General features: G+C 38.9%; 2 protein-coding genes across 4 annotated transcripts in view; both read right to left on the bottom strand.

Annotated features, from left to right (window-relative positions):
- LOC146483641 (uncharacterized) overlaps positions 1–1,001 on the bottom strand; it is a 36,112-nt gene extending 35,111 nt beyond the window's left edge. For 2 of the 3 annotated variants that reach the window (XM_085105814.1, XM_085105812.1), the window contains exon 1: positions 938–993. The gene's annotated coding sequence lies outside the window, so the exon portion shown is untranslated. Of the gene's footprint in view, positions 1–937 lie in introns of all 3 variants that reach the window. The other variant, XM_085105813.1, reaches the window with a different exon arrangement.
- Positions 1–23,369, bottom strand: part of LOC146483640 (uncharacterized) — a 45,012-nt gene that overhangs the window by 12,648 nt on the left and 8,995 nt on the right. Inside the window, exons 3-4 of the mRNA XM_085105601.1 lie at positions 9,643–12,702; positions 7,359–8,052 (exon numbers count right to left, since the gene is read on the bottom strand). Coding sequence (XP_084961727.1) covers positions 9,645–12,702 — 3,058 coding nt within the window. The 3' untranslated portion in view covers positions 7,359–8,052; positions 9,643–9,644. The remainder of the gene's footprint in view (positions 1–7,358; positions 8,053–9,642; positions 12,703–23,369) is intronic.

Below are 23,369 nucleotides of genomic sequence, written 5' to 3'. Positions count from 1 at the left end.
TTTGGACAAATTGTCCTATTTGTCCTATTGCTACGGATTCTTCCTTCTGTAACAAAAATACGTCGTCGTTTGATCAATGCCACACATTCTTTCATTTAGTATCTAATTGCTTGAATTTACTAGCTCCTCTTGGCTTTACGAAAATGAAAGCCGACCTTATTTAGTGATTTTTAAGGACGAATTTGCCTCTTCGAAAACGAAAGGAACTAGTTTGACAGTAAACGAAAATTTAAGCTGCTGTTTTGCCGAAGATTTTACCGCTTTCAAACATATTTCCACTGAAATGAACCTTTGGGTAGGCGCATGTCCCTGTTAAATTTGTAACGAGGGCCCAACAGACATATCGAGATAATACAAGGAAACAGCCCTTCGCAGTGAAAACAAATTCAACTTTTTTTGACACAACTGTGTTAAGTTGTTATTTGATGTCAGTAGAATGGAAGTTATAGTTCCATCATGGGCGGCACCGACGGTTCATTTAGGTGGATATCTATTCAGATCGCTTTGATCGCCTCACAAATTCAGATTTAGTCGTTCAAGAAATGGACGGTTTTCTTCGGCAGAATGTCAGCTGAAAATTTTGTCATACAGAAAAAATAATTGATGTCGTTTTTGAACGGGGCAACTGTGTTATTAAAATTGCAAAGAAAGATCTGCTAGCACTTTCGTACAACCAACAACTGCTAATAAATTCGGACAATAAAATATCCTTTCCTAAAACTTCTTTCTACAAGTTAAAATTTCAGCTAAAGCACCAGAATAGATAAATCTCTATTTCTAATAGCTTGCACAAATATGTCTTTCAAAGAGCACAAAACGATCTGGGAACACAGGAGACAACATTTGAAGTATTTTCCTTAAATGTTCTCGTTGGGTGACCCCGTTCTATACTTGAGTGGCATAAATACAACAAACTTTGAAATTATTTTAAACTTACCACGACGCAACTTACATTCACAAATCGTCGCAGTGCACAATCATCGGAGTACACACGATATGTGGTGGCGAGAAAAAGAATCGTTTATTATTAGAACTGAGAACTCAAAAACAAAAGGCACCTTAATCGAAAAAGAAAATCACGCAATATTCGAAAATGACGCACGTAAAACTCGAAAACGAAACATCCAAGGCTCAAAAACGATGCGCCTTAAAACTCGAATACAAAAAAGCCAACGCTAGATAACGATGTAACTAAAACTAAAAACCTAACGCTTGCACCTAAAGCTTGACACTCACACAAACTGAACAGCGAAAACTCGAAAACAGCACACAAGTCCTGCAAACAAATCATCCCTTTGTAAAGCCAGTTTAACCATGTGTGGTTACTTGACTGATATCAGCTGATGAATTCTAGAAGGACTTCAATCTTATTTTGGCGCGTATCTCAAACCGGAAGCGCGTAAACCTAAAACAGCTCTAATGAGCCGCTGGGCCGGTTATTTATTTTAATGACCCAAGAAGGGTGGGGAGAGGAGGGGGAGAGGGACGCCTTTTTCAAACCATGAGTTTTGAATAGCATTTAAATTAGGTTCTCCAAAAGTGTACTGCACAACTAACTGAAACAAAGGGCCGTTTTTAATGTTAGGACAATAGTACGTCTGCACAATGCTGGCCAAAGTTTCCATATTGATCACCTGATTAATGTTTGCACCACTCGTACAGGAAACAGCACAGCACACAACTACAGTACTGTTGCGTCTATTAAACTGGATGTAAATGCACACAACAGAGAACCGCAAAAAACTGACATAAGATGATAACTCAATTGCATAAATATATTTCTTCCTCTCAACTTTTGTGGATACTCTGTAATTTGTGTTTGCCAGAGCGAAGGCGAAGAATTTTAGAAGTGGTACTTTAATATTTGTGGGTGGTGCAAATGACCTCACACGTAAGTTGCCCTTGTTCAGGACAAAAATCAAAAACCCACTGCAGAGTAATTTATGAACAGTCAATAGACCTTTAGTCCTTACTAACCTCGTTCGGTAGAATACTCATTTGAGTTTTGAACTCAGGATAGCAGGGCTAATTTAAATGTAAACAAAAATATATATATTTAGTGTCACCCATTTTCGTATAGGGTCTATTTAATTTAAAATTTTTCTAAATGCATACATTATTTTACATCAGCAGTTACCCTATAATCGGTTTCTTCTAGGCATTTACAGCTGTTTTGACAAAGCTTGTCCAAAAAAAGCGTCAAAGCGTACGCGACAATGCCGAAAGGTAGGCTGGGAAATACCCAATAGTTTTCAATAAAAATTCAGAAGCCATATTGCCGGTCATCTCAAGTCTTCACTGTACGGTCGAGGCATTGTGGATTCTGAGCTTTTATTGAAATTTATTGGTATTTCCCAGACTACCTTTCGGCATTGTTGCGTACGCTTTAACGCTTTTTTTGGACAACCTTTGTCGAAAGAGCAGTATACAGTGGGAAAAACTGAGAGCGAAAAATACGCCCAGGCCTAAATTTTCCTTTCCATAAAGTCAATAATTTATTCCCAACTCCAGAAACTACGGGGAGACTGGTACGACTGAGGGATTATGATTATGATTATGATTGGATGGATGGATGGATGGATAGAAACTGCGCCGATGAATAAGCGAATTTTTTGACATTTTCTCAAGGTATTGTAGCTCTTGTTAAGTAGTTCTTTGGCAGTCAGTTGTGTAGAAAAATATTCTTTTAGGTAAAAACTATTTATCAAGAGCTACGCTTCGTTGATTCTTTTCACAGTTTCTGGAGTGGAGAATTGTAGTGTGAAGTTGTGTCACTTGTCATAAATTATTTCTTATTTATACAATGAACAGTGTAAAACTCGCTTGGTGATTGGTGGAGCGAAGTTTGTGATCAGAGTAAGCTATCAGAGTTTAGCATACCTTAGTGACCGACTATCGCGTAACGCGCAATCTGATTGGCTAGACAGGTGCCGTCTATCGATCGATAGACGGCAGTTTGTCAGAGCGCGCGCGATTTAGCATGCATCGTTGCACAAATATACCAAAATTAATGAAATAAAAAGATTTTTTTGCTTGATAGATCGATCACTGAGGTATGCTAAAACAATTAGACGGCTCGCTCTCGGTTTCTATTGCCTTTGATAGTTGGCTCGGGGCTTCGCCCCTCGCCAACCGATAGAAACCTCGAGCTTGCCGTCTAATTGTTAAATAGACGCGCGATTGACGTCATCGAGTGGTGTGACCGGCGCACGTGATTAGAGTCTAGAGTCCAGCCAGAGCGACTGGTCAACAAAGTTTTACAAACTGTTATGGCGAGTAGCGCCGGGACAAATATAGGCAAATTTTCGCAAAAAAGGAAAAACTGTCCGACGAAAAATTGGTTAAACACCGTTGACAGTGACCTCAACCAGGTTAAAAGAAAATACTAGAACTTTGTTGTGATGTGAAAAGAAGGAAATATTTGCCCAAATTTGTCGCCGATAGAAATCCGGTAGTGGCGAGAAATCGATAACAAATCACAGTGAGGAGACTGACATGCTGTAATATTTTTGGGGGCAAGAAATTTCTACTGGGATAAAGGTTAGTTTTGAAAACATTGTTAGTGAAATTCTTTCGGACTATACCCTAATTTTGAGGATCACTACTGCGAGTCAGTGTCAGACTCAGTCAACGTGATGCTCGCTCACGAAATGTGGTCAAAAGTCTTGGTTATTGTATAAAACAAATAGATTCCCATTTGCCGTGGGTCTGTACTCTGATGACTCTCTGATAACGCACAGATGACGTCAAAACGTGGTAAGAACGTCAGTCACGCTATTCGCTCGTAGCGTACTTCGTTGTTCTCACTACGTTTTGACGTCATCAGTGCGCTATCCGAGAGCACAGACGCACGGCAGAATGGCGTCTATTTGTTAAATCAGCTTAATCCTATAATTGGCTTGTTCTAGACATTCATACACATTGTTTAAAAGTGGGAAAATATGATTGAGAAAACATATTGAAGCAATTTTACTTTCCAGAAAATTGGTTAAAACCTGTCCCTTGTCCCTTCTCATCCGAGTACTATTTAACAGGTCACTATTCACTATTCAAACAATTATGGTTCTTTTGCATGAAGCTTTAAAGGTTTTGCAGCTTATTGACGATAAAATCATTTACGAGTTGAGCAAAGTGCTCCCACAGCTTCTTTCTCTGGAAGAATCAATGCTCAATAGAAATGCCGTAAACTTTATAGTGAAGTAATTAATAAGTTTACTTTGATTCTTAGTTGCTTAGATAATTACACTCCTGGGCCAGGTTGTTCCAGGCCGATTATCAAATAATCATGTCAAAACAAATCAACATATAAATAATTCTACGGGTCAAAATAATCATTACAGGTGCTTAAGATGAATAACTTAAGGCGAGTAATAAGCCTTAATGGCAGCAGATTTAAAAATAGGTGCTGAGGTGGCAAGAGCCGCCTCGTGTGGCAAAATATTTCAAACACGATTGGCTTTAGGATCGTACATACCTTCCTCACTGCTTTTCCAAATAGTTCTTGTGCAACCATGGACAAAACATGGACCCAACTTTTAGACCGGGTCCATGGGCCATAATGGACCAAGTCTATAGGCCCGGTCCAAAAAAAAGAGTGGCATACAATAAGGCTTATACTGGCTCCCATACGTTAAGCTTTGTAGCGATGCATACACAGCGCAACATGTACGGGAAACTTCAAACTTGATATAGTTTAAAACTCACGCCTACCTGGATGGACACACAGTGTACCTTTGCGTGCATATATCTGCAATGATGGATTTGTACTTCCTACAAAAAACGCGTTTTTCTTTCTCGATGTCTTGTTTGGTATATTCACTGTGAAATGTGAAACGCATGCTACCAATGTTCTTGTACGTATGTAATCACATATATTCCATTGCACATATGCCACACGTTGACATTCCAATCCTAGTAATAAGGAGGATGTTTGTCCCATGAAACTAGTTTAATGGCCTTAGCTCCCACGAGTCCCCTGTAGCTCTGCGGATATATCATACGAACTAGTAATCGGAAGGTCTTAGGTTCGACTCCTAATTGGAGCACTCGGATTTCCTTTTTCCGAGTATGTTTTTGTAATTAATATAGATATTAGTGCTTGTTTCTCTTACCCTTTGCCTCATTCAAAGTTGTTAACCCATTCACACCAAGATTTGGCCAGAAAAAAAAACATATTGCCGTACAGCAAATGGCATTTTCTTGGCGTCACTTAAGCAAATTGCAGCCAAATCGTCGTTAAGGGGAACGTCTCTCTCAAGCGTCCCTCTTAAGGTACGTTTGTGCAAAAGTTTGATTTCAGCCACTGATATTGAACCACTAAACCAGCAACTAGAATGTTTGCGAGCCTGATGAGCATCGTGCTAAAACCAATACAGAGCACATTCCTTATATAGAGAGACCACATTCCCAAGGCTTCGAAAACTCAAAAGCAACGTATAAAAAACCGGTGAAGTTCTGAAAGAACAGCAAGTTTATGATCAAGACTAAGGTCAGCATTTTCTAGTCTAATGTCATCTCGGTGCTGTTGTTTGGTTTTAAAACATGGAGGCGGAACGACTAAAGCTGATGAAAGGAAGCTGGACTCCTTTTTATACAAGAGCCTACCGGTTACAAACGAGGACTGAGATGAGAAGAAGAACAGGTATGGGGACAATAAGACAGCAAGTGGCCATGAGGAGATGGACATAGTTAGGCCGTGGCCTTAATTTGGTCTTTTAAAAATTATTCCCTTTTATGGGTGAAAAATGAATTTGGGCCACACCCACAAAACTAGACTCTGGCACTTTTTAGGGCTGTTTTCGAAATTTTCCGACAAGCATCCACGTCATATTTATAGGGGAGTGCCCCCGCCCCCCTCTCGGCGTCGAGAGCAGGCCCATAGCCAGTATAGTGGCAGCCAAGGTAGAATGTTCAGGGTCAATAAAAATGTTTTGGAACTTAATTATAAGTTTTTAACAAAGGAAAATGTTTGCGATCACCAGCCATGGTGTTTGTATGTGTTATCAGTATCGAGCGCCGAGAAATTTCTTTTTTCCTGTGGGCGACACTTGCCTTTTGCGGATTATGGAGGGTTCTAAATATTGGGACTTTCACAAAGGAACGGTGCGATAAAAAATCAATAGGCTCTAGTTTTGCCTTTTTACGCATGGCAACAATGCCCATTTCTTTTCTAACTTAGTATTGCGTCGGTAAAGAATTTGATCTGGCTACGAGCCTGTTACGAAGTAACTCTAACAGAAATTTCCAAAAGCCAGGATAATCTATATCGGTAAATCAAAATGAAATATTCTAGAAATGAGAGGACTTTGAGAGCAATTGTTTCACAAGCCTTCTGGCGCCCGCGCTCGCGCTTGCAACTCGCCCCTCGCAACAGAGACTGCTCGCAGTCTAGCATTCCCTATAATGAATAACTTGCATATAGAGTTACCAAAAGCTTTTATTAAAAGATTATCAGTTTAACACCTGTACAGATCATCGAAAACTGCTTTCATGCTTACTTTATAGCATCTGTAAGACTCCGCTTGTAAAGGAAAGCTTTCAAATAGCTCCTCACATTGTTCGAGCTGTTGTCCGTTAAAATCAAAATCACTAACGCGCTCTCGAGAGTGAGAAAGCTAAGTTTTAAAAAATTGTTTTCGACGTCGATAGACGTTTGGTGATCCGGGGCACCCAACAGTTCATTTCGGTGAATATCTGTTCGAAAGGATTTAATTGCAAAGAAAATCCAATGTTTTCTTCGCCAAAATGTCATCTAAAAGTGTCTTGAATTATCGTACAACCAACGACAGGTAGTTAATTCGCGGAGTAAGATTCCGATCCCTGAACTTTTTTCTTCAATTTCAATTTTCCGCTAAAGCGTCCGTGTCTTTAAATGGGCAGAAAACGATCTGAGACAACATTTTAAGTATTTTACCTCAATGTTCTCGTTGGATCCCCCCATCCGGACTGTCTTTTCTCTATGAGAATGGAGGTGTTTAATTATTTAAGATTTCATGTAGTAGTAAAATGCGATTAATTAAAGCCGAAGGTGCCAAAGGGAATAGGGATTAAACAAAATAATAATAATAAAGAACGTTACTGTGTTATCTGCGTCACAAGACAGCATTCGATTTAGCAACTTGATATATATACAAAATTACTTTTATGCTTCCTGTATCCGATTGTGACTGGGTAAACATCCTTTTGTTTTCAAAAGGTCAGCGAAAATTGAACCAGCGACTACATAAACCTACACGCATTTGACCACTTCATAAAATAGAAACTGTAATATGCGACATTAACAAAAAAAATCTTAGTGGGAATTTCAAGCAGAACGTGCAAATCCACTAACGACAGAGTAAATACTTTTAAGTGATCACTAACCACCAATCACAGCAGACTTACACAGAGCAATGAGCAATCAGAATGAGAAACAAATACATGTAACCAGAGTCAAGCGCGGGAAAACGCGTGCGAGCAAGTCTTGATTGGTTTTCCTTTTCATTTGCTGAGAAAGTGGTGCGTGTGTTGTTAAGCAATCGCAGAGCGTAGTAAAGCAAACGCGAATTACTTTCCACACTTAATCGAAAACTGCTCTACTGGCAAGGGAACTACCATCCGCTAATCCTTTTGATCGTGATGTCGAGAAGTTCAACATGATTGACGATTAAGTTGGTTTTATCAAACACATTTCAATTGTGTTAGATTGTAAAAAGAAAACCTGTGTCTACCTTATTTATACCTTACAAAATATAACCACCCTGAAATTTAGACGTGTGTATTTAGAGAACTCTAAATGCTACCAAATTAAAACCCAATGCTCAGTAAACTCCTAAACTATGCGAGGATAGCCTTTGTTCTTAATTTGGATCTGAAGAAGCCGTCCTGACAACGAAAACTACAACTTAAGCACGCAAATCCAAGTCGCTTTAAAATACTACTGTAATAAGTCAATGTTTTCAGCCCAAGTGATTCAACTTTAGTTTACTGTCCAAGTTACTGACGTCCTGTTTCAAAGAATGTTCTGTTTTCTCGGGCACTCCACGGCGGGTGGCCTGGGCAAGACACCTGCAACTGATAAACAAACATCGGATTTTGGGGTTACTGTTGTAATCTGTTATTGGAAATAATTATCCACTTTGGCGCTTAACTACCAAACAGAAGGGCTCGGGAATTAAAGGCCTCATATAAAGTTGAGTTCTAAAGGAACTTGTTGAATTTGTTCATAGTCAACTTTTCTACCGCTACTTCAGTTACTTCGCAGGATCGCGAACCTGCTAGTTACAATATACTACTTCGCTCACTCTGCTTCTTCTGCAATCTTTGAACTGTGATCAATTCGTTTTAGTCACTTTATCAAATGAAGTTCCAATTATCTATTTCCTCCTACCACGCTACCCCTGTATTTGTTGAAGATTTTTGAGTGAGCGCAACCTCTTAGATATCAGCAATTAGTATAAATCTACTAGTGTTCTATCACGAATGCCGTTCTCTGATTGGCTACGCTACTCGCTATCTATTCTGTGATAGATAGTGAGTAGAGGTTTTCAACAAAATGGCGGCCGCTTCGTCCCGTTTTCGAAGTGTCTGCGATGAGGATATAGATAATTTACTTGTTTAGTTTTGAACCACTAGTAGATTTATACTAAAATAATTAGATTATTCGCTCTCGATTTCTATGCGTGATAGCTGATTCGGGCTGCGCCCTCATCAGCTATCACGCGATAGAAATCTCGAGCTCATAATCTAATTGTTAAATAGACTGAATCAGCAGTATTTTTTTTAATGCAACTATCTAAAACAGAATGAACGGAACCCCGTTTATAAAGCGGTATAAGAGGAATTGTGTTCTTGTTAAAAGTATAAATTAACTCAATATAGGTAGATTTGATGTTCATTCTATTATAATGTTCATAAATCACGGAATCAGAGAACACTCCAATAACAATATAACGTTTGGTCTTCTGTCAGAACCATAAGTGTTTCCAAGAGAATGGAAGACATTCCCTGAATAATTCATTCAATAATAATAATAATAATAATAATAATAATAATAATAATAATTATAATAAGGGGAATAATAGAAAGGGGAGAAATATGCCAAAACCATGTCATGGATCAGAAGCCGAATTTCATTCGCATTGTTAAGATCTGCACTCGTCTGTCTTGGAAGTTCTAGGACATTACGAAGAATTCAACGCGACATCAAGAACGCGGACATTGACATTGAAACTGCAGAAGGGGCCATTTGAGAGATGCGTATGTTGTTTATGTTTTTCTTCTTTTTATCAAGTGGAGCTGATTTTAAACTTCGCGACATTTCTTTTTTTCTTTTTCTTTACAAAAACATTATGCTTGAAAGTAGTCTCGGTTTTTTTTCGCAATCGAATATTTAAAAAAAATTATTACTGAAATTGTGCTTGAAAATAGTCTCTTTTTTAATCGAAATAAATTGTAAATAGATTTTTAATAGCTCTTTTTTATATACTTGTAACGTGTAAATAGCAATTAGTGTGGAATATGTTAATAAAATTACATATTTTTTTAACTAAAAAAATGATAATTATAATAATAATAATAAAAGTAATATAAATAATAATAATAATAATAATAATAATAATAAATTCCACACCCGTAATGATATAATTCATTCATAAAACTCACCTTTACTTTCCGAAATCAAACTTCACGTTATCCCCAATCAGCATGAAAGGCGCCCAGTTCTCCAAGTCAGCATAGCCGTTACTTCTCATCCACTTCATGGCCTGATGAAGAGACTCACTGGCACTTTTTCCACGAACCAGGTGTTTGTAGAAACGACTCATTAACTGCTCTGTTGCCTCGTCTGGTATGGGCCATAGGGCCGCCAACACTGAGCGTGCACCGGATCCTAAGAATGCCCGAGCGATTCCAACAACTCCCTCAGCTCTAACTTTTCCTTGTGCACTGTGACAACAGCTGAGTACTACAAGTTTGGCACGCAGTTGAACTTGTGAAATGTCATCCATTGTCAAGAGGTAGTCTTTCTCGCATGGAGTCGCGTTAGTGGGGCGTTGAGGAGCAAGAGCAATTTCTCCTCTTTCGGCATGACCATGAGCAGCAAAATGAATCAGACTTACAGAGGGTATCTTCTGAAGAACTGCTTGTTTAGTTGCTCGCTCCTCTAACAAAAGCTCAGCTCCGAGTAGTTCTGCAATCATCACCGCTTCCTTTCTTGCAGATGGCAAGCGACAAAGTTTCTGAATTCGTCCCTTGTAAAGCACGTCCCCAACGTCCGGATCACCCACTACCAGTGCTCCGGTCTGACTGTGATAATCTGCTGGACTGTCCTGAATGAGCCCGAGAGTCGACAAAGAAGGAACAATGCGGATTCTGTAAGTCTGCGACAGGTATATATCACTTTCATCCTTTAATGCTGCGAATGGAACTTTGTACAAGGCGCGATCAGGAACAATCACGATTTCAGGTTCGTCGAGAAAGTTAGCCACAGGAGCGATGATCATCTGGTAACACTCGGCTGGGGTGGGAACGGGTTGTAAGTCTTCCTCTTCCTCGGTCTCTACTGGGCGGACAGCTGCCAAGCTTCCTTCCTTCGATGTTTCATGTTTTGAGTCGCCGACTTTTGAAAAAAACAGTGATCGATCTTCGTAGCTCTTTTCATCATGACCGAGGACATTAAACCTTCCGAAGGTTTTCTCACTGAAAACTTCCTGAACATCTCTTTCTAATCCCTTTTTAACAAAACACTCGTTGACGTCTACTTTACGGAAAAGTGTTGGTTTGTTTACTTTAAAGACCCACAAAAACATATATCGGCCAATATATGAAATGTATAGACAGTTACAGTCAATTTCTTTTTTCACGATCCTTTCAATCTCAGGCCATAACAGCGGATTGACTGAAATTTGTTGTTGAGCAGAGTACAGACCTGAGATTAAGTCTGCCAGAGCTCTGCCTCGTCCAAGCTCTAGAACACAAAGAGCTTCTTTCTCTTTTCCCACACCAAGACAATACATTGCGCTGAGTAATCTATAGGAAGGATTGTGCTTGTCTAACAGGGAAATCTTAAATTGGTCATTGCGTCCAAGAAAACTTCGCATTTTCTCACACTTGTTAATGCTTGCCAGGAGATTCGAAAACACATCATCTTGTAAACTTACATTTCCCTCTAATAACAAGTTGAATGCAAGGTTGGCGTGCAAAGCAACTTCCACTTCTACGCATCCTAGCTCTCTGCTCACGGCAAGTGCTCTCACGTGATACTCTTTTGCCTCAGCATATTTACCAAGAGAACAAAACAACACACCTAACTTTCCATAACTTACCGCTTCTCCTCTTTTGTCACCAATTTCTTTCAGGATTAATAGAGCGTTCTTGTGGTATATTTTAGCCTTTTCATATTCACCGAGAGATTGATACACGGTTCCCAAGTTCCCATAACACGTGGCCTCTCCGTGTTTGTCACCAGTTTCTTTCCTGATTATAAGTGCGTTTTCCTGGTACGTTTTGGCCTTTTCATATTCACCGAGAGATTCATACACAGTTCCCAGGTTCCCATAACACGTGGCTTCTCCTCGTTTATCACCAATTTCTTTTGTGATCACAAGTGCGTTTTCCAGGTACGTTTTGGCCTTTCCATATTCACCGAGAACTTCATACACAGTTCCCAGGTTCCCATAACACCTGGCCTCTCCTTGTTTGTCACCAATTTCTTTCCTGATTATAAGTGCGTTTTCCTGGTACGTTTTGGCCTTTTCATATTCACCGAGATATTGATACACAGTTCCCACGTTCCCATAACACGCGGCTTCTCCTTCTTTGTCACCAATTTCTTTCCTGATTACAAGTGCGTTTTTCTCGTACGTTTTGGCCTTTTCATATTCACCGAGATATTGATACACAGTTCCCAGGTTCCCATAACACGTGGCTTCTCCGTATTTGTCACCAATTTCTTTCAGGATTACAAGTGCGTTTTCATGGTACGTTTTGGCCTTTTCATATTCACCGAGAGATCGATACACGGTTCCCAGTTTCCCATAACAAGTGGCCTCTCCTTGTTTGTCACCAATTTCTTTCCTGATTATAAGTGCGTTTTCCTGGTACGTTTTGGCCTTTTCATATTCACCGAGAGATTTATACACAGCTCCCAGGTTCTCATAACAAGTGGCCTCTCCTTGTTTGTCACCAATTTCTTTCCTGATTACAAGTGCGTTTTCCTGGTACGTTTTGGCCTTTCCATAGTCACCAAGATATTGATACACAATTCCCAGGTTCCCATAACACGCGGATTGTCCTCGCCTGTTGCCTATTTCTATCATGATTCTGAGTGCTTCCTTGTAAAGCCTTTTTGCTTCTTTATATTTACCCTGAATGTAGTGTAATTCTGCCATTTTACATGTTACCTGACCTTCTTGGGTTTTATCACCACATCCGCGCACAAAGTGTAAAAGTTTCCTACCACATTCTATCACACTTGTGAGATCGTTAAGAAGGCAGTAAGTTTCAAACAATAATGAGTATATCCGTGTGTATGATAATTCAACAAATTTCTTTTGTTTTTCCTGGCCTTTGTTGTTTAGCAGAATCAAACATTCCTTGCACAACTTAATAGCTTGCTGAACTTGACTTGTGTTGCGAAGAAATGTGGCAACGCATATACCGATAAAGATGGCCTTTATAATTTCCTCTGTGTTGTCCATGACGGTCTTAACTAAAAACCAGGTTCACTATGGAAAAAGAAGTTGATCATAAAATACCATTTCTAGATGTTTTGATCAACAACAATAAGCAGTATTTTTCGTAAGAAAACGTCCACTGGCCTATTGGCCAATTACTTTAGTTTTATATCGATCCTATTCTTGCAAACTGGGTCTCATTAGGACTCTCGTTGATAGAGCTTACAAGATCAATAACACCTGGCAGCTGGGTTTTTAAGAGGACATCAAGACGCTTACTGAAAATCCTTCAAAAGAATCTGTTCTCAGCACATCTAGTTGAACGGGTTGTTAATCAATACATCACATTGACTCGTAACGGCTATAATCCCCCGGTTTCCATGTCTACAACTTTTACTTCAAAAGTCCTGACATTGGCCCTTTTTCTGTTGTCAGACGAAAAAGGGTTCGCCACTTAATAAAACGTTGTTGCAACCAACATGTAAATTAAGCTAGTTTTTTCATTTTTTAAAATCGGTAGTTGTTGAGCGTGAAAGACCCTATCCCTAGTGGGCTCCGTGCGTATGTGGTATATAATGTTTTGTGTGCGGGCTGTAATGCCAGCTAAGTTGGTGAAACCACTCGGCATTTTTCCACACGCCTGCGTGAGCACCTCGTTAGTGATGGAACCTCTCAGATATTCAGACATTTACAAAATTCTCAACAATGCCGCACTTTATGTTCTCATGATTGTTTCAGTATCTTAGATTACGCTTCCACCAGCTTCTACACATATTCAAAGGCAGCAACCTACATTAATGTTATTTTTACACACGGCCTCCCTGAAAAGCAGGTGTTTTCTTTTCATCTTTATTATTTTAGTTTTCATCTTAGATTTTAGTTTAGTTAGGTAGTTAGTTTTCTATAGTTGAATGTAAATGTATCTGAAGGAAATACCGTGTATAAATAAAAATACTTTACCATAAAGTTACCATTAAGGTGGCGGAGCATTGGTTGGGGGGGGGGGGGGAGGGGGGCCGGTTTTGGTGCCGAGAATATCGCTAGCGCAGCATAAAAATTGGCAAAATATTCAATCTCGTGATCCTTTCACAAATTGTTTTGTCAGCATCACGCTTGGCAATAAAATATCTTGTAAAACGTTTGATGCAGTGACTCTGAGAACTGCGCTACCCGAAGTACGTCAGGTTACAAATATACCGACCATGTGCGAAGCTTTCAACAAAACTCCTGTCACCGAAACACTGTTAGGAGAGGTACACAAACTCTTACGGATGTATTTGACGTTACCAGTAGCAACTGCGACTTCAGAGCGCACATTTTCTGCCCTCAGACGACTCAAGAAGTACCTAAGAAGCACCATGAAGCAGGACCGCCTGAACAACTGCCTACTGATGCATTGTTGCAAATCGATTACGGACACACTAGAAACTGTAAAGATTGCAAAGAGGTTTGCTTGTGCCAACGAACAACGCAAAAGGCATTTTGGAAAATTTGAATAAGGGTATGCACATGGATGGATGAAAGATGAGCCCGCCCCCCACGTTTCAGAACGCTCCGCCGCCTCAGTAATCATCAACTGTATCATGTGACATTAACACTTAAATAAAGTCATTTATTTTTATTTTTTTTTTATGTCAATTAAAAACTTTCCTTGCAATTATGCATTGTCATGTTTCCTTTTGTTGTTGTGGCTAATTAGCATTCTGTGTAGCATTATAAATTCAACTTTGTACTTTGTGTTAATTTCAACTGAAGATGACAGTAGAACCGACTGTTGAAACATGTCTTTTAAAATCAAGAATGTGTCTTTTCTTAAAATCATAACATCCCTGCTGCTATCCAAACCAGAGAAAGAAAACAAAAGCACAGTAGTCTGGAGCTGTGTAGAACTGTTTGTTATTTTACTGGCAAACCAGTGTTGAGCGGCCACCGAGTTGTCTAAAAACGGCCAGAAACTCGTAAGGACGCCAGTTTTAGAGTTCATAAAGTACATGTATATTACAACAGGGGAACCTAACGAGAACATTAAAGCAAAATACTAAAAATGTTGTCTGTGCGTTCCTAGATCGTTTTGTGCTTTCTTTGTTGCTATTTGGGAGAATTGATATCGATTTCAAAACATCAGTTTTATCTTTGGTGATCGGTTGGTGCCTTCCTAATACTTGAATGTTTGATCTTGTAGTGATATTGTAAGGAGAAATTAAATCAGATCACATTTTTCAGCCGAAAGTCATACCACTTAGACCACGTTTTCATGCCTTAAATTTTCAACAGACTTTTTAACTCGAAAATTGGCTTCTGAGTTCTATTCGAGATATAAAATAAGCCAGCAATGCCACTGATTATCGAAGAGAATGAATATGTTCTTGTTCCATATGGGATCAGTGAAAGGAGGGCCGAAACTGAGGAAAAAGCTTGAGCGGGAATAGGAACTTTCGCTACTTAACACACAGACATGTATATGTAAATTTAGCAAACTGTCATGCGCGGGGTTGAATTCTATCACTTTGTGCGCAATTCTCCCCTTTAGATTTCAAAAATGTTCTTAACAAATAAAGTGAAGTTCCGTACTATTCAGCGTTCATATTTCATCGTTCTGTAAATAAAATAACAGGTGGCTTCCAAGAGCGTAGCGACCATATACGCATGTACGCATGTGCGTACCTCGAAAATCTAAAAAATATATTTATTTTATTTATTTATTTGATTGATTGATTGATTTATTTATTTATTTACTTATAGATTTTTTAGCGAAAAGCGACTTATATACATGCAAGAGTTTTCTCTTATTATTGCTGCTATTATACGGAAAGAAAACTGTGTAAATATTGCACTATCCATTTTAATATGAGAGTTTAAAACCCAGTCATCACAACGGTGATGGTCGAGACACTTGTGTCAACCTGAGCTGCCGAACGCAGTTTCAGCGGCATGAAGAGACTGAAAACCCCCCTTCGAACCACTATGAGTGAGGAGAGGCTGTCCTCTTTGGCAATACTCCACGTACACAAGCACAAGAATGTGGATATTGACAATCTAGTTTCCGAATTTTCCCGTCGTAAAGGGAGACGTCTCGCCCTTTTCCTGAAGGCACATTTGCAGTTTATAATACACAAGTCCAACATATCAGTAGTACCAAAGGCTGACAAGTAAACAACAGAGTTACTGAATAGTTAGCGTTTTTTCATGCTTTGATTTATGAAACTTCTCCCTGGAAAAAAATGGGAAATGGCATTTGTGAGACCCTAAAAATAACAGTTTTCTGGGGAAGCATGCCCACACACCCCCTTAGATGCTCGCGCCTTCGGCGCTCGTTTCACTACGTCCTCCTGTGCTTACCTGAACGGAAAAACCACGCTACGCCCCTGGCTTGATAAACCCCACAAATTCCCTTTCAGGGGCACAAAACGAAAAAATTAGTAAACTTTTATTCCCCGGTTTTACTAGCTCCTATTTCCTTTACAAAAATGCTAGCCGACAATTTTGACGTTTTTGACGACAGTTTTGCCTGTCCGAGAACGAAAGGAATTAGTTTTACAGTGTAACGATTGTTTTAAGCTGGCATATTCCCGAAGAAAACCTTAGGTTTTCTTTCAAACTTAATCCGGAGTTCTGAGATGATTTCCGCCTTCCGAACAGGTTTTCAGCGAAATGAATTATTGGATCTACCCATGTCCCTGTTAACGGACTTTATCCGTAACGAGGGTTCACTGGACATTTTGGGATCACACAAGCAAACAGCCTTTTGCAGTGAGAACAAATGAAGCATTTTGACAGGACTGTGTTGCTATTAATTGTCAGTGGAACGAATGTTATAGTTCAATATGCGCGGCACCCAGAACGATTCATTTCTGTGGATCTCTGTTCTGACGGCATTAATCGCTTCACAAATTCCTATTTAGTTGCAAATGTGAGGTTTTCTTCGGCGGAACGTCAGCTCAAAAATTTCGAATTTGTTACACTGGAAAACTTATTCCTGTCCTCCTTTTCGAAGGGGATTAATGTGCTATTAAAATACAAAAAAAGGGCAAGCTACCATTTTGGCAAAACCAACAACCGCTAATAAATTGGGTACTTGACTGGCATAGTAACAACAAACTTTTAAAATTATACTTACCACGACGTCACTTATAGTCACAAATCGTCCCAGTGCGCAATCATCAGAATACACACGGTTCATGGTGGAGAGAAAATGGTCGTTTATTAATAGCACTGAGAACTCGAAAACAAGACAGCTTACACTCGAAAAATAAGAAGAAGCACAGAAAAAGAAAAACTCGCGATGTTGGAAAATGATGCACGTAAAACTCGTAAACGAAACAAGGTTCGAAAGCCATGCATCTAAAAACTCGAAAACAAAAGAGCCAACGCTAGAAAACGATGAAACTAAGTCTAAAAAAAGCAAGAGTCAGAGCTTGCTCCCAATTCTTGATAACAAGAATTGAACCCAAGGGCCCATTAAATGGAAAACGAAACACATTCAAAGCCAAGAAATGATCATGATTTAAAATACCCTTTGTGCAAAAACAGATCGCGGGTCCGCCCATGCATTGCAATGAAATTGGCAGGTGAAAATAGAAATTTAAAAGACGTTATTTGAAAACCTCAAGAATTTGGAAGAGTGTTTTCCTGTTGAACGAGACAAGGTCAACAAAATACTAGACGGCAAAGCGAGGCCAAAAGCACTTCAAACTGTTTCTTGTAACTCTCAGTGTTTCTGACAGAGCCTTGCTGTTGGAAAACTGTTAGCTTTACAGAACAGTTCAGTAACGGCTGTATATTTTTACCTCACATAATGAATTCTCAATAGTCGTAACAGGATCGAGACTTTGTGGGATAATCCTATCACAGACGTTTTTGAGCCACGGACGGCAACCGGAAATCGAATTTTCCCTTTTTTGGAGCGTTTTCACACCATGGCGTTTGTAACGTCGTCACAGTCATCAACAAGAGCTTTTCCTGTCCGTGGTAAGGAGCAACACCACGGTAAAAAAGCAAACATTTGACTTCCGGTTGCCGTCCGTGGCTCACGAACGTCTGTGCTTAAGCTCCCTAGTCAGTCACTGCTTGGGCGGGAAGTCAGTTAGTTGCAGAGCATCGGGCCACCGGCTAGAATGCTTTGCACCTTTTGTTCTTTCCTTTACTGACTGCCATCAATATTAACTTTCTAGCACTTTTCTCAGGATTCATGCGGTCCCCAGCAAACACACATGCTGCCATAGCTCCATGTAGTAGGGCATCCTCAGAAGTTTCAACCGTTGGCTCCACGAATTTTGCCCAGGCTCTAGTTTTCAACTTTCTCGCGCAGTTCTCAGCCACCATAAATGGCAAGATTGCATCTATTATAGCCATGAAGGAGTCAAAATAGAGGAAGACTATCGATGCCATTAGCAAGGACATACATCCAAACCTCATACGATTTTGCTTTTATTTCTAACTTAAAAAATCGCTGAACCGGAGATATACTCAACGGATTTGTGCGAGTAGATGTCCTGCGTGAAAAAATAATGATGCCCCTTTTAAATGTTTTTACTAGAATATCTGCGACATACCAGTGGCTGTTTCATTGAGCTTAATGTACTTGTACCAAACTCTCCAAAAATTCCGAGCGCCCTTGTGGCGTGACCGATGACGTCACCATGGTAACAATGTTATGGAAGATACTGTACAAATAAGGTGGTAGGTAGGTATTTTATTTGTGCACATTACACGGATAAATACAGGACTCGTTTAAACGTGAACGTGCCAAATAACTATAAATCTAGTACATACTTAAAATAGTAAAGAAATAAATAAAAAAAGAATATTCGAAGACCATCAATACTGAGGGGAAAACTGGCTATATAGAATCCAAACTATGGATTACAGTTAACTCCAGTTGTAAAATTTACATTGTTTAGCATTGACTTTAAAACATTAAGAGATGGGGCTCTCCTAACACAATCAGGTAGATTGTTCCATAATCTTGAGGTGATGTAGTGATATGACCTATGAATAAATCTGCTGTTATAGGTAGGCTGATGTAGCTTGTTAAAGCCTCAAAGGTCATGTTCATAATTACGAAATATGAACATCTCCTTAATACTAATCGGCCCCATATTATACATACATTTGTAAAAAGACATGGAAATTTATGTTGCAATACGCCAAACTTAAGAAGATACGCCTCTTGACTTAGTCCCCAGGTTAACGGTTTTGTGTCTTTGTATATAGCCCCCTTAATTTTAAGATGCAATACCGTTAATCGCTATTTCTATATATATTAGATGAGATGAGTGTAGCTCCAGCGATTCGGAAACGAGCACAGTCTCTCGTACTGATGTTTTAGACATTTAATGGCTTGATTTGTCTCTCAACACCATGAGAACTAAAGATTAAAAGGTTTACAAATTTCTCAACTATTACAAGATTACGCTAATGAAAAATAATTGCTACGCTAAGCAAAAGGTAAAAATTACAGTTTACGAAAATGGCTAAAACAACTAAACGAAAAACGCTAAGTACAGTCACATTGACTTGTGTTAATATGAATGAAAGTAAAAAACGATACAAAGCAACAAACTTAAGTTAAAAGCGTGGCTCAGTATGCGTACGCTATTTGAAACATTTAACACTTAATTACAAAAGCAGCGAAAATATTTACCTTGGTGCTGCCTTCGAATAACTGGAACGATAGTTTCTAGCTTTACTTGGTGAACTTTCTTGCACTTTAAACTTAAACTTGACTTGAACTTAACTTCTTGTGAACTTGCTTGCGACTTGTGACAAAAGAAACTAAAAACAGTTTGGCTTTACTTGATTTGCGCTCTCGCGTGCGTTGTTGTGATCGGCAAAAACGCGCGCTTTTAAATTACGCATAGGAAAGACTAAAAACATTACTTACGGAAAACCGTTACTTTAAAAATAAGCCGATTCCTAAAATAAATTACCGGCTTTTCTTAAACAGATAACAACTTGATAAAACGAAAACAATATAAACAAATGCTGTGACTCTCACGGTTTCCTGCGCTAGCTACAATAAGAGCGATACAGATGAAAACGAAGAGAGGCAAAGAGAGGCAAATGATGAGAGAGGCAAATGATGAGCCAGAATGGTGGGAAATTTAAAGGTTTTTGATAATTATTTAAACAATTTGCATCTTGTGCAATTCACTGAAGTTCTTTTGGGTGATCTGCAGACTCAGGTGAGAAAATAAAAACAAAATAGTTCATGGTTACGGCTTGAAAAATGAGGTCATGATAAGGTCCATAATATAATAATAAGGAGCTCTGTCATCAGTCACTTATAAAACGCACTGAGAGACAGAAAAAAGCTTTCAAGTGTTGTTTAAGGTTTTTATTGATCCTAATAGTTACCACCACAGCTTAGACTACTGTGACTCTAATTCACAGCCAGCATTAATTAGAACTAACAGTGTATTAGTATATCTCTTTCCAGTTTGGTGGTCCATTTATTGGCAGTTTAACCTGCATCCTCCCAATAGAGTTACATGTATTATGCAACCTTATTATTTTTCTTTTGCATGTGTATTAGCTAATTGCAAATCTCTATCGTGACTTTTGAGTAACAGTGGAACATTATGATATTCACTAACTGCAATTAAAAACAAGATAACGATATGGCATATGACACAATTATAAGCCTTCTTATTTCCTTGTTCTTTTTTTTTTACAGCTTCGATTAATGCGATCAGAACTTAGTGTAGAAGAGGTTATACAAGAGCGTTCTCTCAAGGTAAGCATGTGTGTTTTGTATTGCTAGACTTTCTCAAAGTCCTTCGGTACTCATTTCCAGTCAAGTACGCCTCAGTGCGAAAGAGTGTAAAGTTTAAAATCTTCTGCAGTGCACCAAATTTACAGGAGAAATTTTCCGTCTGTGGCATTGTATAAACAGCAATGGCCACAAGGCTGCCAAATCGTCAAATTGTCGAATTATAGTGATGATGATTTAATTCTAGAGATGATGGTTGAAGGGCTCGGTACTTAACCGACTTATAGTGTATTCAGATCGCTTATTGTTGGTTTAGCTCAGATCCACCAGAGTTTTTACATGCAGCCTTCAATTCCATCAGAAACATTGCTCCAATGATTTATCTGCTGCTTTGCGCTTTGTTCTGAACTAAAAATGGAAATCTTGCCCATCATCCGAGGTTTTTATTGCAACTGAAGCGTGAAGCAATGGGTAAACATTGGGGCAATGTTTCCTGAAGGAATTGAAGCCCATATGCAAAAAATTCAGATCAACAAAAAAAAAACAATCTAAATGTACCATAGGTTGGTTAATGCACCGACCCCTTAAGTTTGAGGGTAATTTCAAAACATTAGAGGAACGTGTCAGCAAATTCTCTAAAATCACAAAAATTTGGCACCACAGAGTTTTCTTTTTTTTAACAAGGTTGTTGTACCAAATGTACTAACTTAGTTTAATTTTTACCTACAGTGTACACCAGTCTTCATCTTTGCTTCTTTAGGTGGTGCATTAGGTCCTAATTATTTCTTCATTTTAAATTTGCAGGTTTTTAATGAGAGATGCTAGAAATCGTTTAAACCACCACAATGACACAAGTTTAACTACTTATAGGGAAACATTGATTGAACCCTGATTGGTTTAGAGTCAAATTCCTCCAATCATTTTTTTCAGATGCCATTTAATCTCATTTTGAAGGAGAATAAATTAACGCAGATTATCCTTATCTTCACAACTAATGTTTACTGTCAGTTGCTGTAAGAGTGGGCATGTCATTCTAAAATATGATGTGATTTGATAACTTAGGCGTGACAAGATTGATATCAATATTACACATGGTACAACTGGTATCAAATATGTTTGGTTTGAGTGTATGTTAGAAAAATTTCGTGCGTCTAAATCTGTTAACCACAAACAGATTAGCTTAATTAGATCAGGTATGTACACTGTATGTGACATATCCACACTTACATGCAGCTGAGGTTATAAATTCTGAGGGACGCTTGGTGCAGTGTTTTTAAAGCTGACAACACTAGATATTTTTACCAGCCTTGGTCGGCTTGTGAGAAAGCTTCAGCAAGGCTGTCATTGAGTTTTGAAGAAGCTTACTACACAACGAAAAGTAGGTAGTCGTTAAAGGTTATTAAGTCTCCACTGCCTCTTGTCTTTTTAGTCATTTTATCGGTTAAAATAGCCGGCCACAACCGAGCACCTTGTTTCACCACACTTGGCCTACCCCCCTCTTGAAAGAAAGTTAAGACTGTTATCCGATCTGATCAAGTTGAAATAGTTAAAAACAAAACAAACTATTAACTTTTTTGAGTTTTCCGGTTTCTAATAGTTTACCCAATTTTTTCGTTGGATCTCCCTGTCCGCGGACTGTCTTTTCTCTTTGAAAATCGAGGTGTTTAATTATTTTAGATTTCATGCAAGAAGCCGAAGCCGAAGGTGCTTATCAAAAGGAAAAGGGAATAAACAAAAAGAGAATAATAAAGAACGTTACTGTGTTATCTGCGTCACAAGACAGCATTCGATTTAGCAACTTGATGTACATACAAAATTACTTTTATGCTTTCTGTATCCGATTGTGACTGGGTAAACATCCTTTTGTTTTCAAAAGGTCAGCGAAAAATAAACCAGCGACTACATAAATCTACACGCATTTGACTACTTCATAAAATAGAAACTGTAATATGCGACATTAACAAACAAATCTTAGTGCGAATTTGAAGCAGAACGTGCAAAGCCTCTAATGACAAAACAAATACTTTTAAGTAATCACTAGCACCAATCATAGCTGACCTACGCAGCGCAATGCACCAATCAAAATGCGAAATAAAAACGTGTAACCAGAGTCAAGCGCGGGAAAATGCGTGCGAGCAAGTCACGATTGGTTTTCCTTCTCATTTACGCGTTTTGCTAACCAATCACAGAGCGTAGTAAGGCAAACGCAAATTGCTTTGCGCACTTAATCGAAAACTACTCTGCTGGCAAGGGTACTACCATCTCCTGATCCTTTTGATCAAGATGTCGAGAAGTTCAAAATGATTGACGATTAAGTTGGTTTTGTCAAATACATTCACTTGTGTTAGATTGTAAAAAAGTCTGTGTCTACCTTATTTATACCTTGCAAGATATAACCACACTGAAATTCTCGGGAACTGTAAACGGATAACAAATTAAAACCCAATACTTAAACTACTAAAAGGTGTAAGGATCGCCTCTGTGCTTACTGATTTGAATCTCGAAAGGCCGCCCTGACAAAGAAAACTGCAACGAAAATCACGCAAACCCAATTCGCTATATAATACAACTGTGATAAGTCACTGTTTTCAGCCCAAGTCAGTGATTCCACTTTGGTTTACGAATGTTCTGTTTTGTCGAGCACTCCTCGGCGTGTGGCCTGGACAAGACACCTGCAACTGATAAACAAACATCGGATTTTGGGGTTAGTGTTGTAATCTGTTATAGGAAATTATTATCCACTCTGGCGCATAACTACCAAACCGGGGGGCCCATATCAAGTTGAGTCTAAAAGAACTCGTTGAATTTGGTTATAGTCAACATTTCTACCGCTACTTCAGTTACTTCGCAGGATTGCGAACCTGCTAGTTACAATACTACTTCGCTAACTCCGCTTCTTCAGTAATCTTTGAACTGTGATTAAATCGTTTTAGTTACTTTATCAAATTAGTTCCAATTGTCTATTTCCTCCCACAAATCTAACCCTATATTTGTTAAAGATTTTT

This window comes from Pavona decussata, unplaced genomic scaffold (genome assembly GCF_977016875.1).
Source record: "Pavona decussata unplaced genomic scaffold, jaPavDecu1.1 SCAFFOLD_38, whole genome shotgun sequence".
Taxonomy (NCBI): domain Eukaryota; kingdom Metazoa; phylum Cnidaria; class Anthozoa; order Scleractinia; family Agariciidae; genus Pavona; species Pavona decussata.
This window is presented reverse-complemented; position numbering and strand designations above follow the sequence as displayed.